This window comes from Heteronotia binoei, chromosome 5, assembly GCF_032191835.1.
Source record: "Heteronotia binoei isolate CCM8104 ecotype False Entrance Well chromosome 5, APGP_CSIRO_Hbin_v1, whole genome shotgun sequence".
NCBI classification, from domain to species: Eukaryota; Metazoa; Chordata; class Lepidosauria; order Squamata; family Gekkonidae; genus Heteronotia; species Heteronotia binoei.
This window is the reverse complement of record NC_083227.1, coordinates 42,084,728-42,099,927: the sequence shown is the minus strand read 5'-3', so window position 1 is coordinate 42,099,927 and position 15,200 is coordinate 42,084,728. Positions and strand designations below refer to the sequence as shown.

Genomic DNA, 15,200 nt, shown 5'->3' with positions numbered 1-15,200 from the left:
TCCTTCCTTGGAGGTTTTTAAACAGAGACTAGATGACCATCTGACAGCAATGAAGATCCTGTGAATTTAGGGGGAAGTGTTTGTGAGGTTCCTGCATTGTGCAAGGGATTGGACTAGATGACCTTGGAGGTACTTTCCAACTCTATGATTCTGTGCTTCAGCTACTCGCAGCCCAGCCCCCTTCTCTGCAGAGGCAGTTCCATGGAGTGGGGGGATGACAGTAGCAGTGACTTCTGTTCTTCAGAGACAGAACAGCACTGCTTGTGTGGCCAGCAACCTCCTCTGCCTGCTTCACAACCTTGGTTGTCCGCTGCCTGGAGAAAAAAAAGCACATCCTGCTCAGTTAATTCAGGCTTAATGGGATGTTACTTACCATTACCAGGTGATGTTCTTTGCTTACATGTCATGAAAGGCTTCTGCTGCCCATTTCCACCCATTAAGCATCTGTTATAAAGGGGAAAGACAGGCCTCACAATCTGGGTGCACTGAACAGCAATGCTGGGTGTCTGCACAGCACAGACTGGCTTTGTGAGAACCAGAAAGAGCATAAGGATTCAAACCTGGTCTGAGGCAAAGCACCCTGGCCCTCTCCTCAAGGTTTAATGTGAACAGTAACGGGCCTGGTCTATGCTGCAGGTGTTACTAATTGGTCTCTTGGCCTACACATTCTTATCTTCAAGGCCAGTGGTGATTAGGTTCTCATGAGAACTTATGGCCTTATGATGGGAGGGGAGAAAGAACCAAGGTGACAAGGTAAACTTCTAGAGGCTTCCCCTGAGAACTCCTGATTGGGTATCATCATTCCTTGCCTGATGTTGCTATTGAGAGTCAGTGTGGTGCAGTGGTTAAGAGCAGTGGAGTCTAATCTGGAGAGTCAGATTTGATTCCCCTCTTCTCCACATGAAGCCTGCTGGGTAACCTTTGGCCAATCACAGTTCTCTCAGAAGTCTTTCAGCCCCACCCACCTTGCAAGGTGGCTGTTGTGGGGAGAGGAAGGGGAAGGAGATTATAAACTGTTCTGAGACTCCAAATGAAGAGAAGGGTATAAATCTGACTCTTCTGGGCCCCAAAACTATAACTGAGCAAAAGCCCTGAGGTAGAGAGAGAAGCTGGGATTATAATAGACTAAAGGTATAAACTATGACCTGCTTGAATTGCAAGTGCTAGCAAGGTAGAGAACGCCTGACTCTTGAATTTAAGGTTTGTGCCATCTAATTCAAATTCTGAAAAGTGTTAGGTAGTTAAACTAGTTCTCTGGTTTACTTGCTGCAAGTTAGCTATAGAATAAATTTTCATATTGAAAGAAATTGCAATAAACTTTATAGATCTTTTTTAAAAAAAATAAACAGTCTGGCTACTTGTGTGCAACTTTGCTGGGGGCCCATGGGGTTCAGCCTTGGGACTCTTTGAAAACAGAGTCTCCCAGATCCTATTAGTGTTATCAAATTCCTGGAGTTCTCCAGAAACCACAATTGACAAATATCAGTTCCCATGGAGAAAATGGCAGCTTTGTAGGGCAGACTTTATAGCAGGGTGGCCAAAATGCAGCTCAGGAGCCGCATATGGCTCTTTCACACATATTGTGTAGCTCTCAAACCCCCACTGCCCTGTTGGCTGGCTTGGAGAAGGCATTTGTCTCTTTCAATCGCTTCTCCAAGCCAGCTGACGGATTGGAGAATGCATTTAAAGTTGCGTTCTTTCCACCTCTCCCCCCATCTATTTGCCTGCCTGTCTTATCTCAAACATCTGACATTTATTCTATGTGGCTCTTACAATAAGCAAGTCTGGCCACCCCTGCTTTATAGCATCACATCCCCCCTGAGCTCCTTCTATCCATATTCCACCATCAAATCTCCATGAATTTCCCAAGCTGGAGTTGGCAGCCTACAATCCACAACACCACACTGGCTATCAAATATTTCTCTGTTACCAAACAGAACTTTTGTTCAGCGTGCTGTGCTTTCTCAAATGACTCTCCCAGTTCGCCCTCACTATCCTCTGTACACAGCACATCTAAGTGACAGCACCTCTTTCTATTACTTCAAATGGCTAGGGTTGCAAGTTCTGGGCTGGGAAACACCTGGAGGTTTTGGGAGTGGAGCCTGGAGAGGGCAGGGTTGGGGAAAGCAGGGACCTCGGCAGGGTGCACTGTCCAAAGCATCCATTTTCTCTTGGGGAACTGATTTTGTCATCTAGAGATTAGCTAGTAATTGCAGGACATCACCAGGTGCCACATGGAGGCTGGCAACCCAACAACAACAAAAAATGTCTATGATGCCTGGTGCTTGACCCCTTCATTTTCATCCCCATAGGAAATTAAGCCTGCAATTGCCCAAAATCATTCATATTCTTGCTCAGGAGTGGCCAAACTGTGACTTGGGAGCCACATGTGGTTCTTTCACACATATTGTGCGTCTCTTGAAACCCCCACTGCCCTGTCAGCCATCTCGGAGAAGGCATTTCTCTCATTAAATCACTTCTCCAAGCCGAGCCAGCCAGTGGCTTAACATAAGAGAAGCCATGTCAGATCAGGCCAATGGCCCATCCAGTCCAACACTCTGTGTCACACAGTGGCCAAAAAACCCAAGTGCCATCAGGTCCACCAGTGGGGCCAGGACACTAGAAGCCCTCCCACTGTGCCCCCCCCCCAAGCACCAAGAGAACAGAGCATCACTGCCCCAGACAGAGAGTTCCAACAATACGCTGTGGCTAATAGCCACTGATGGAGCTCTGCTCCATATACTTATCCAATCCCCTCTTGAAGTTGTGGCAGTGAATTCCACGTGTTAATCACCCTTTGGGTGAAGAAGTACATCCTTTTATCAGTTCTAACCCGACTGCTCAGCAATTTCATTGAATGTCCACGAATTCTCATATTGTGAGAAAGGGAGAAAAGTACTTCTTGCTATACCTTCTCTATCCCATGCATAATCTTGTAAGCCTCTAGATAGATGATAGATAGATAGATGAATTTATTGTCATTGTTCTCAACAAAAAGAGAGCAACGAAATGAGGTGCTCTTCCACAAACATACCAACACATCAAACACACATATTCATAAACCATTTAAATACATCTGAAACCATTAAACCATTTAAACCATTAAAACCATTTAAATCATGTCACTCCACAGTCTACGTTCCTCCAAGCTAAAGAGCCCCAAGTGTTTTAACCTTCCTTCATAGGGAAAGTGTTCCAACCCTTTAATCATTCTAGTTGCCCTTTTCTGGACTTTTTCCAATGCTATAATATCTTTTTTGAGGTGCGGTGACCAGAATTGTACACAGTACTCCAAATGAGGCTGCACCATGGATTTATACAGGAGCATTACGATACTGGCTGATTTTTTCCCCCTTCCTAATAATTCCAAGCATAGTGTTGGCCTTTTTTATTGCAATTACACTGTCTCAACATTGTTTCAGTCTGGAGAATTCATTACAGTTAACATTGCTTTCTTTTCCACATCTACCTACCTACCTTCCTGTCTTGTGGCTCTCAAACATCTGATGTTCATGTCTTGTGGCTCTTAAAAATCTGATGTTTATTCTATGCAGCTTTTACATTAAGAAACTTTGGCCATGACTGCCTTTGCCCTTTCTTTTAGGCCTTCTGCTGCCCCTATGTTTCCCTCACTGCTGAAAAATAGATTGTAAACTCCTCAGTACAAAGACCTGTTGTCCCTTCCACTTTTTGGCTTATATTATTCTAAAAACTTCAGGTGCTGTAATCTTGCCAACAAGTCTCTGTGGGGTGTCTGTTTAAAGTGGGATTTAAATTTCCAGTCTGTGCCTTTCTTTGAATATGATCCCCTGAAAGCTTACGTTCTGAATAAAACTTAGTTGGTCTTAAAGGTGCAATTTGACTTCTGCTTTGTTCAACTGCTTCAGACCAACACAGCTGTCCACTTGGATCTATTCAAGGGTCCTGAGATTCATACAGCTTCCCTTCTATGTGGACGATCCATCCATGTACAAATTTATGTACAGCCTGCTCCTGAATCATGATTATTGCAAATGTCAGGATTTCTAGAAAGGGTGTGTGTGTGTCCAAGCTGTACCAAAAGCTGATTTGTTATTTTGTGATGGTTAAATACACAAGGGGAGAAGCATATTGTAAGCATTTTGTGTTGCCTGGGAGAGAAAAGCTTTGTATAAATATGTAAATAAATATATGTTATTTTCACAGCAGTGGAATGGTGGTCTGGCACGAGTTTGTGGCTCTGGCGTTGTATTGTTCTTGCTGGTATGAACATGTTTTTGTGTGTGTGTGTGCGCTGAGCGAACTGGTCACCAGTGCGTGGCAAGAATTGACTTTTGCTGGGTGTGAAGGTACAAGGGCAAACGGCGTCCCCGCCAGGGCTGTAGGACGCCTCAACCCGCGCGTAGGGAACCCCCCACAACTCTGCGGCCACCACCGTGCCTGTCACCCGTTACATGCGGCTTTCCCACACGGAAGTGCCTTTTTGTACAGGAACTCCGTCTTCTGAGAGGCAGCCCTCCGCAAGCAAAGGAAAGGGATCGGGGGATGAGAGGCTGTTTCATTATCTCTTGCCGCCAGAGGTCTCTGGTTTCCTCTAAGGGAGGGGCTGCCGCTTGGCTTTCTCTTTTCTCACCATCCGTGGGTTGGGGGCTGAGCTTTTAAGTTCAGATGCTGCTGACTCCATTGTGATCCGCGATCCAGCTCCTCCTCCTCCTCCAAGCTGGATTCTTTTTCCAGGGAAAAAAGGAGAAGAAGGGTCTGTTTTCTTTGTGCTAACCTTTCCTGGTGGTGGGAGTTTTGCTGCAGAAGTTAGGCGCAAGGGTCTGATCCTGGCGAGAACTAGGGCTCTGCGGCCACATTCATTCCTCCATTGGAGATCCAGGTAATGGATGGTGGGGGTGGGGGTGGGGGCGGGAAGGGGGTTGGGAATGGACAGGAAAGGAAAGGGGACTTCCTACCATATCTAGAAACGGAAGGGGGGGGAACCCTTCGAAGGAGGCCAAGGGGAAAGATCCAGCGACGGGTGGGAGGAGGGATAATACAGTGGAAATAAAAAGAGGTTTTGCAAAGTGGAGACGAGCGATTTCTGAGCAGCCCAGAGCATTGCAACTTTTTCTGCAATCAGTCGTTTATTTCTAACAACGAGAGGTACGGGGTGTGTGTGTGTTTGTGTGTGTTCAGTTGCTGTGTGATTCACATGATGAGAGACATCGAGGCGCCCAAGCCTATTTGAATGCCCCCTGAAACCCCCAAGTGTGTGGACTTCTCTTGGAATTCAACTCCAGATTTAAATAAGTCTAAACGGAGACCAGGTCTCCGTTTGGGAAATGGCCTTGTGGGCTGGGCTCTGGTTAGTTGCATAAGCGAGGCGAGGGGGTTACTTTGCACATGTTCAGCAGTACTCTTTAGTCTTCCCGGCAGAGCCTTAATTTAGATTTCAAATCCTTGCCTGAGCTAGAAAAGATAGGGAGCTGGGAGGGGGTCCACAATTTGTTCCGTAGTTTATTGGGAGATGGTAGTTGCTGCTTTTATTTAATTACACGCCATCAACATAGGTGGCATTTTATAGAGCTGTGTAAGCAAAACAGACCCCTGCCCCAAGTAGTTTGCAATCTAAATTTAGAGTGTGAGGGAAGCAATAAACGGAAGGGAGCCAGTATGTGCTTTGTTTCAGTTGGAGATGAGGACTAAGGGGTTAAGTCTAGGATGTTACAGAGAGGGGGGAGGGTTGGAAGAGGGATTTGAAGGAAGGGGGGAATCCCTCTAAGAAGGAAGTGCCTGTCCTTTATATAGTTCAAGTGTAGATCAGAAAAGAGACTGAGCTGGTCCAAGTGTCATGGTCATGATCGCCTTTCCAACACTAGATGTTGTGTGTCTTTAAGTTTGACTTAAAAAAAAAAAATTCTGAGTCTTTGCACTGGTTCTTCTCACTTTCCAGATCAAATCCATGTGAGATCAGCCCAAATGGCCAAAACCGAGTCTGCCCAGGTAAGTCAGTTGATTTCTCCCCTCCCCCCAGGTGATGTGTTATGTTGAAAGGCTGGGGGAATTAAAATTTCTGCATTCAACTTCTAGGCCTCAGGCAATTGTGAGTGAACTGCTGAGGTTTGTTTTCCTTGTTTCAGGTCCTAGAAGCCTACCAGGAGGTGATCGCTGCCTCTGCTAAGGGGCAACAGGCTCTCCTGGCCCCAGATCAAGGAAGCCTCTACCATGATGTCATGCAGGAGAGCTACAAGACACTCCTCTCCATTGGTAAGGGGGAGTCCATTCTTTTAAGACTGACAGATATATGAAATCTTAGTGCTGGGGAAATCAGGGTTCTCATTTCCATTGCCTTCATTTGGGGAGGGAGAGAAACTCGTTTCCCAGTTGCATGGAGACAAGTTGTTCCAAAACACATCCTATTTTTTTAACTTCACTCCCATATACAATTCATTAAAACATAAAAGACTCCTATACCGGGGTGGCCAAACTGTGGCTCTGGAGCCATATGTGGCTCCTTCACACACATTGTGTGGCTCACAAAGCCCCCACCAGCTGGCTTGGAGAAGGCATGTGTCTTTTTAAATCACTTCACCAAGCCAAGCGAGCTGGCAGTTTGGAAAATGCATTTAGAATTAAAGTTGCTTGCTTTCTTTCCCTCCCTCCTTCTGAGAGCCAGTTTGGTGTAGTGGTTAAGTGTGTAGATTCTTATCTAAGAGAACCGGTTTGATTCCCCACTCCTCCACTTGCAGCTGCTGGAACAGCCTTGGGTCAGCCATAGCTCTCATAGGAGTTGTCCTTGAAAGGGCAGCTTCTGTAAGAGCTCTCTCAGCCCCACCTACCTCACAAGGGTGTCTGTTGTGGGGAGGGGGAAGGTAAAGGAGATTGTGACCACTCTGAGATTCAGAGTATAGGGCGGGATATAAATCCAATATCATCTTCTCTGACATTCATGTCTTGCGGCTGTCAGACACCTGACGTTTATTGTATGTGGCTCTTACATTAAACAAGTTTGGCCACCCCTGTCCTATACCATTAATCAAAATTCAATATTTAAACATTGTGCTCAGTAATTTTATAAAGGATATCTTTGGATGCTGTCATCAAGACCCCGAACCAGAATACATTCACACATTAAGTACCCCTTTCCATCCATATGAGCCAATGTAACTGCCAATCAACTCTGTGATAAAGTACACAACAGAGTTCAACCCTTTCTATCTTTCTGAGTCAAAAAGGCCAAGGAAGCCCAGGAAGAAGATTGCATATTTATACCCCACCCTTCTCTCTGAATCAGAGACTCAGAGTGGCTTACAATCTTCTACATCTTTTCCCCCCACAGCAGACACCCTGTGAGGTGGGTGGGGCTGAGAGGGCTCTCACAGCAGCTGCCCTTTCAAGGACAATTCCTGCGATAGCTATGGCTAACCCAAGGCCATTCCAGCAGCTGCAAGTGGAGGAGTGGAGAATCAAACCCGGTTCTCCCAGATAAGAGTCCACACACTTAACCACTACAGCAAACTGGCTCTCACCCTAAGAAGAGCTAGGGTGACTCAAAGAGTCCCAGGAAACTAGGTTCTGATGTGGTATCTATTTGGAATTTGACAGTATATAAACATTCCAAAATGCAAGTGTCATCTGAGGCTAAAAGACAACTGTTATCTGAAACAAGGTCACATCACTCATAGCGTCCTAAAGCCTCCTGGGAAACAGAACCAGAGTTCTAACTATGGAGTCTAATTAATATAGAAATTGAAATAGCACTGGGTTAGCATAGGCAGGCAACTGAGACTCAATCCAGCCCTAATTTTGCAACACATAGCAAATGTAAACCAGATTGACTTAGCTGTGAGGTATTCTCAAGAAATTCTGGCTGTAAATTGTGGGGTAAAGGCTTGTAGCACCTTAAAGATAAATCTGTTGATCTTTAAGTGCCCCAGTTTTGCTAGAGGTGTTTTTTTTTTTTACAGTATCATACGACAGATTCTTTTGGGTTTGTAGACTGAATAAAAATGGGATCTTAGTTAAGAAAAAAGGATTTATTAACAAAACACCAGCTAGTAAGTACTAAGATAGAATAATAATGCTTACAGCAGCATATAAGGGTTACAGGAAAATCAGCAAAACATCTCTGGCTGAGCTTCCCCCTGGCTTGTCTCTCTCTGAGACTGTCCCAGCTTATAAGCAACATGGGGTCTCACACAGGTTCCAAATCAGCCATCACTAACCTTGGGAGGTATAACACATCCCAGGCCCTTCCAGACTTGGCTGATGAGTCTTTGCAATTGATTCTGTTGCTTGTCCTTATTGATTCTGGAGGTCCCTTCCAACTCTGTAATTCTAAAGGCAAACACATTCAGGTGCAAAGGCAGGGGAAACAAGCACATAGCTATTCATGGATAAGGAAAGGTGGGGTAGGTACAGAGGAGAACTGTGTCACAGCACCGAACTCATTGAGCCAGTCTTCTGCATTTCCACTACAGGTCCTAACGCGCGCTTCTCTCTCTTTGTCTTTCCTAGAAATTCTGGAGAATTGTGTTATTGAAAAACCATAGATAAGACTTCACTAGAGCATATTTGTATTAGGACTGCTGACAGATTGGGGTGGGGGGGAATGCCTGTCCCTTTAGCAGAGCCTGAATTTTTATATATTTTATTTTACAAAATGTATACCCTGCCTTTTTAAGGGCCACCCAGGAGTCCAACAAATTAAAGTGTACATAATAACATCACATCTTAAAAAACATTAAAACAATGACAAATCATTAAAAAAATACCTTTTGCCAAGTGAAATTTTCTTCTAGCGGTGACTTGACTAGTAAAATCCCAGTGTTAAAGGAGGTTAAACAAGGTTGTGTGCTGGCCCCGCATCTTTTTAATTTATTTTTAACTGACCTGGCACAATTTTTGAACCCTATTAACGGTCATCCACCTAAACTTGCAGGCCGAGCGGTCCCTTATTACTTTATGCCAATGACACTACCATCCTCTCTTGTACAAGAGTGGGCCTGCAAAGGTATTTGAATGCCTTTTATCACTACTATAATTGTAATTCACTTTCTATCAATTACGCCAAATCTAAAGTAGTTGTCTGTTCAAATTGCTGGCGCCCACAGAGATGGTTTATTGGCAACTCAACAATCGAGCAAACAAAAATTTTTAAATACTTGGGGATCACTTTTAATCACAAGTTAAGCTGGGTTTCACATCGTAACAACACCGTCAACTTGGCTAAATGTTCAGCTGCTCAAATTAAACAGTTTTTCTTTGCAAGGGGCAACCAATTAGTTCCAGCAGCTATTAAAGTGTTCAAAGCCAAAACGCTTGCCCAAATTCTCTATGGTATCCCTATATGGATCTCAGCTTTTACCAGGAAAGTGGAGGGCATTCAAGCCTCATTCTTTAGACAAATTCTTGGTTTGCCAAAATGTGTGTCCTACTTTGCTGTCTGCTCTGAAGTGGGTCAGTCTTTGGTGGAGACAAAAGCCTGGATTGCAGTGTTTAAATACTGGCTCAAAATTCACTTTAGAACAGATCCTAACAGCCTTCTTGGTTGTATGAAAAGAGACCCATATATTTCATCCTGGACAGCAGTGCTTCTGTCCAAACTCAATCAATTGGGGTTAGAGGTAGATGATTTTTCTACCTCTGATGAGTCATATATCTTCAGATGTATTAAATTGAGACTGTGGGAATCGGAGGAAACGAAATTACGGCCAACTGACCCTTATATTTGCTCTCCAGCTTCCTTAGGTCTCTATGCTTTCTGTGGCAAAATGCCCAATTATCTATAAGACTTAACCACTCCAAGTCATCGCAGGGCATTTATGTTGGCTAGACTAAATGTGTTACCCTCCAAAGTTTTACAAGGGAGATATCAGCGAGTCCCTTTAGCCAACAGACTTTGCTCCTGTGGAGCAAATACTCCTGACTCAATCCAGCATATATTGCTTGATTGTTCTTTCTACCATAACCTCCGTAAAGATTTATTTGGCAAGCTTTCTTTCCCCCCAGATTTGTCTATTCTGCCACCCTGTTATTATTTATTGAGTGATACTGAGGGGGTGGTAAGTGAGGCTGTGGCAAAATTTCTGGCTGACATCCTTAAATTTAATTCTGACCATGTTTGAATGCATCTGTAAGCTCGGTTTCATTTTGATTTTATTTCCAATGTTTAAATTTTTATATTCTGTGTATTTTTATCTGAATCTATTATGCCATTAAAGGTTTGGTATGGTATGGACAAATCATTAAAATAATTAAAACCAGAGCTTAGCACGCATAGAATCCCATAGAAACAATAAAAACTCAGAAACAATAAAAACATTGATGCCCTTTCCCAGATTGCCATTTACCTATTCTCAAAAAGGTGGAGACCCCAAAGCAGGGGCTCTGAAAATTACTGTAGACGTTGGGTTGGTTCATAAGGGAGTAGGCAGTCCTTCAGGTATGCTGGTCCCAGACCCTAGTGTGTCAAAATGGGCAACTGAAGCTTTTCGTGGCACGGAGCTAAATACCACCCCATTAAGTCTCTAATAAAGGGAAAGGACAATTTTGTTTTTCTCCAGGCTGTTGGTAGCTCAGAGCTACACCACAGGCTGAAACTGACTTAATAGCCATTGACTGTCTCCATGGGAGCTTTAAAAGGGAATTCTAAATATCTTTATACAGTAAAATCCCCAGGATTTCCCAGAAATCCTTTGAGGGATTTCATGACAATTAAAGTAGTATTAAACAAATGTAAATTTGTAAGATAGATGCACCCTATGTGAGACAGCCTTAGTACTAAAACAGAACTATATTTCCCAGCATTTTATATCTGATATGGTGTCATGGCCAAGAGACTGGCCTACAAATCAGGAGGACTTGCGTCTGAGTACTGGATCTAGGGTTGCCAATCCCCAGGTGGGTATTACCATAATCAACAAGAGGATCACAGTGAGGATATCTACAAACGACATGTCTGTGATATAAATAGGCTACCAGACTTTTAAATACTTTTTAAATATATTTATGTGCTTTTTAAATATAAAACTGCTTCAGACTTAATATATTTGAACATATGGAGCTGCCTTATACTGATTCAGACCCTCGGTCCATCAAAGTCAGTATTGTCTGCTCAGACTAGCAGAGGCTCTCCAGGGTCTCAAGCTGAAGTTTTTCACGCCTATTTGCCTGGGCCCTCTTTAGTTGGAGATGCCAGGGACTGAACCTGGGGCCTTCTGCTTACTAAGCAGATGCTCTACCACTGAGCCACCGTCCCTCCCCTATTTGACACAAAAGTCCACAGTGACAACCATAAAATGCAATTAAATCCTTGTAACAGAGCCCCTAGTGATTTACTAATACAGCATACAAGTAAATAGTTACAATAATATAATAGACGCGTTTTGTGTTCCCACTTCATCAGTATTATAATATCTTCCACTTGTGCTGTATATTACACGGGAGTAAGCCAGTTCCTTTTACTAGAAGCATGAGCAAAGCCTTCCACTCCATTGCTGGCCACAACACTCTCCACACATACTGGATACAGGCACTGAGGCTTCACGTTGTATGCTGTATTAGTAAATCACTATGGGCTCTGTTTATTAGGATTTAATTGTATTTTATGGTTGTCACTGTGGACTTTTGTGTCAAATATATTAAGTCTGAAGCAGTTTTATATTTAAAAAGCATATATAAATATATTTTAAAAGTATTTAAAAGTCTGGTAGCCTATTTATATCACAGACATGTTTTTTTATATATAAATCCCCAGGTGGGGGCAGAGGATCCCTCGGTTTGGAGGCCCCCCCCCCTTGCTTCAGGGTCTTCAGAAAGCAGGGGGAGGGGAGGGAAATGTCTGCTGGGAACTCTATTATTCCTTATGCAGACTTATTCCCATAGGAAATAATGCAGAATTGGTCTGTGGGTATCTGGGGCTCTGTGGGGGCTGGTTTTTTTTAGGTAGAGGCACCAAATTTTCAGTATAGCATCCAGTGCCACTCCCCAAAATACCCCCAAGTTTCAAAAAGATTGGACCAGGGGGTCCAATTCTATGAGCCCCAAAAGAAGGTGCCCCTATTCATTATTTCCTATGGAAGGAAGGCATTTAAAAAGATGTGTGGTCCCTTTAAATGTGATGGCCAGAACTCCCTTTGGAGTTCAATTATGCTTGTCACACCCTGGCTCCACCCCCAAAGTCCCCAGATATTTCTTTAATTGGGCTTGGCAACCCTAACTGGATCTGCTATTAGGTGGCTTTACACAAGTCACCCACCATCTCTTGGCCTTTTCAGTCTGAAAAATGGGATGATAATCTTGCCCTGCTTTACAGTGTTGTTGTAAGGGTTAACTCAAGACTTTGAATATCTGAAGGTGTTAAGGGTTATGCTGAGGGTTATTTATTAGACTTTCTGGAGGGCAGGGTGGACAAATAATCAGCTAGTCAGATGGTTTGGCTTGCCAATTTAACTGGCCCCTGTAGTTGTAACCTTAGCATGCAGACAGTGACTGCTGATAACATTGATCTCTGTGCCAATAAAAGCTTCACCTTGAGAGCCAGCATGGTGTAGTGGATAAGAGCACAGACTACTAATCTGGAGAACCTTGATTTTCCACACCTCCGCATGAAGCCAGCTGCATGCCCCACGTACCTTACAGAGCATCGTCTGTTGTGGGGAGAGAAAGGGAAGGCAATTGTAAGCTGTTCTGAGAGTCCTTTGGGTAGGGAAGAGCAGGGTATAAAAACCAACTCTTCTAGGTTTGTTTGTGTGCGTGCATGCGTGCGTGCTTATCAGGCACAAGGTCTGAATTTTTTTGAGGGGGAGAATGTTTGCTGTTCAATTGGCAATCAATTGGATAGGTGTATCAGTGGTTACCAACAGAACTAGGAATGGAACCTCCATATTCTAAGGCAGTATATTTCTGGTGACTGAGTGCTGGGTATGTTTACCTGGGCTTGACTATTACCATCATGCCCTGTGTTGGGCATCTGAGCAGTCAAAAAAAGACAAGAACAAGATTTGGTTAATTGACCAGTCGGTTATTACTAGATACTGGTCAAATGTTAATGACAGAAAAGATACTACAATCATCAGGAACTCCAATATTTATGTAAAGCACAATTGTTATCGTGACAGCATTAGCTAAGGACAAGTTCTATGTTAGTCTGCTGTTACCGAAAGAACCAAATGTTCTTCTGCCTTCTAGATTAACAAATTTATGCCCTGACCTGAACAGCTCAGGCAGGCCTAATCTCGTCAGAACTCAGAAGCTAAGCAGGGTCGACTCTGGCAAGTACTTGGATGGGAGATCTCCTTGAAATACCAGTAGTCAGGAGGACTGGGCAGGCTTTATTCAGTCACCTCCCTGAATATCCTCCAGGCCCCCAGTGGGGGTTAGTCACCAGAGGTTGCCATGCCTTCAGTGCTAGATTAATAATAATAATAACATTTTAACAGTATATCCCACCCTCCCCGCCGAAGCAGGCTCACAGGATTAAACCCTGTGGAGGCCCCTAGGCAGTCAAAATGTCAGGGGCCCCCTAGCAAATTATCTCAGAGTTGGGGCACCCAGCTTGCTGCTTGTGGCCCCTGCTGCAGCCTGCAAACTTGGTGATGATGCCAGCAGTAGCTGCACCAGGCAAGTTGGGCAAAGAGTGGCTCAGTTGCTAGCTGTGCGTGCAGGCTGGGAGGGCTGCAAGCAGGGGGGAAAACAGGGAGAAAAGCCAGCCCAGCCCCCCTAAAGGCATAGGAGCCCATAGGCCCAGTGCCTGCTTGGCCTAATTGTTAATCTGGCCCTGCATGCCTTCCAGGTGTGCGCACACACATGCACATAACAATACAAAAACAACTAATTTATTATGGTATAAGTTTTTGTTAGCCTTTAAGGTGCCTCAATAAAGTAATGTTGGCTACACGAGAAGGCTTCACTGAGCAACTCCCTGTGGCTTGTATCTTGGAACATAGGGTCAGTCTAAAGCTGCCTTATTTTTTTAATGTAAAAAAAGATGCTGCTAGGTTTTGCCCTTGACTGATGCAGGGCTAGGAGGCAAGCTGCTGTACCCTTAGTAACAAAGCATACCACAATGAAAAACGTAATTAAAACGGTGCGGGGGAGGAAAGTAACGGCTACTAATGAAAAACAAAATGTGTATTGAGTCCCTCACAAGTTCTTTCAGAGTAAAGCGCCAGATTGTAGGTAAGGGGTATTTCCTCCCTCTTGCTGTAAACAAGATGGAGTCCTGAGTAGTCCCAGGGAAAGGGCCCTTCATCACTGCTTCCTGTCCAGTGCTGCCTGCAGGTTCAGAAAGTGGTCCAGCTGCAGGGTTAAAGGACCAGCAGCCCTGCCCTTGCTGATACCACAGTGAAATGTTTAAAAAGGGAACTTACCACCTACACAGCAGTATTCTTGGCTTCATGGGATATTTGGCAGCAGTCAAATAATAGACAGTTGTTGGTCATATTTGTGTAGTGGGCATGCCAGCCTTTGTCATGCCCTGCTTCTGGTTGCTTGGAGAACATCTGGCTTCAGGGGGTCAGAGGGACCCTTGCAAGTACATGATTAGGCCCTGAAGGCTGCTTCCTGGATTACAGCAGAGGGGTGGATGCTGCTTTTTTTTAATTTCCATGAGGGAGGGGCTCCTTAAAGCTGCCTTATGTGTATGAGGCCATTACATACATTACATCTTTGCACCACTGTCATGCCTAGCTAGGCAATGCGGACACTGGCTGGGAGACAATGACCTTACCACTGCTGACCCATCCACATGGGTAGCACTAGCACTCAGCCTACAGCTCAAATGTATGAAGTGATGGCATTAATACTCTTCAAAAACTACCAGGCTCAGCTTTAGGTAGCCTCCAGTGGTGATCCACAGACTCTTGTTTTGTCCTTGATAGGCAAATTGTACTCATAAGAGGGAATTCTCAAGAGTTTCTTGGTATCTGTTTTTGTAGTTTTAATGTGCGGTTTTCCAATGGCCTTGTAGTTTGTTTCTTTGTGGACTGTCTGACTGGAAGCCAAGAAGTAAATGTTGTGGTAAATAAAACCCTGTGTGCCAGGATAACATTATATAGATAAGCAGTGCCTCTTGATGGCCTCCTGCACTGTTCTGTAACAACAACATTAGGCCTGCTAGCCTTCTTTTTCTTAGAAAAAGCAGGCAGTTTTCCAGGTACATCACAAAAGAATGAGGCACCAGCTAAAAATTTGGTTTCTGTCTTGCTCTGCCTCCAAGGAGCTCATGGACATCA

General features: G+C 44.2%; 1 protein-coding gene across 3 annotated transcripts in view; it reads left to right on the top strand.

Annotated features, from left to right (window-relative positions):
• The first annotated feature begins 701 nt into the window (after positions 1-701).
• The window catches only part of LOC132572376 (zinc finger protein 595-like), a 28,262-nt gene continuing 13,763 nt past the window's right edge, over positions 702-15,200 (top strand). The window contains exons 1-3 of one of the 3 annotated variants that reach the window (XM_060239312.1): positions 702-753; positions 5,918-5,967; positions 6,105-6,231. In XM_060239312.1, the coding sequence (XP_060095295.1) occupies positions 5,944-5,967; positions 6,105-6,231 (151 nt within the window). In that variant the 5' untranslated portion in view covers positions 702-753; positions 5,918-5,943. Of the gene's footprint in view, positions 754-4,540; positions 4,862-5,019; positions 5,128-5,917; positions 5,968-6,104; positions 6,232-15,200 lie in introns of those variants that run through there. The other 2 variants (XM_060239311.1, XM_060239310.1) reach the window with 2 other exon arrangements.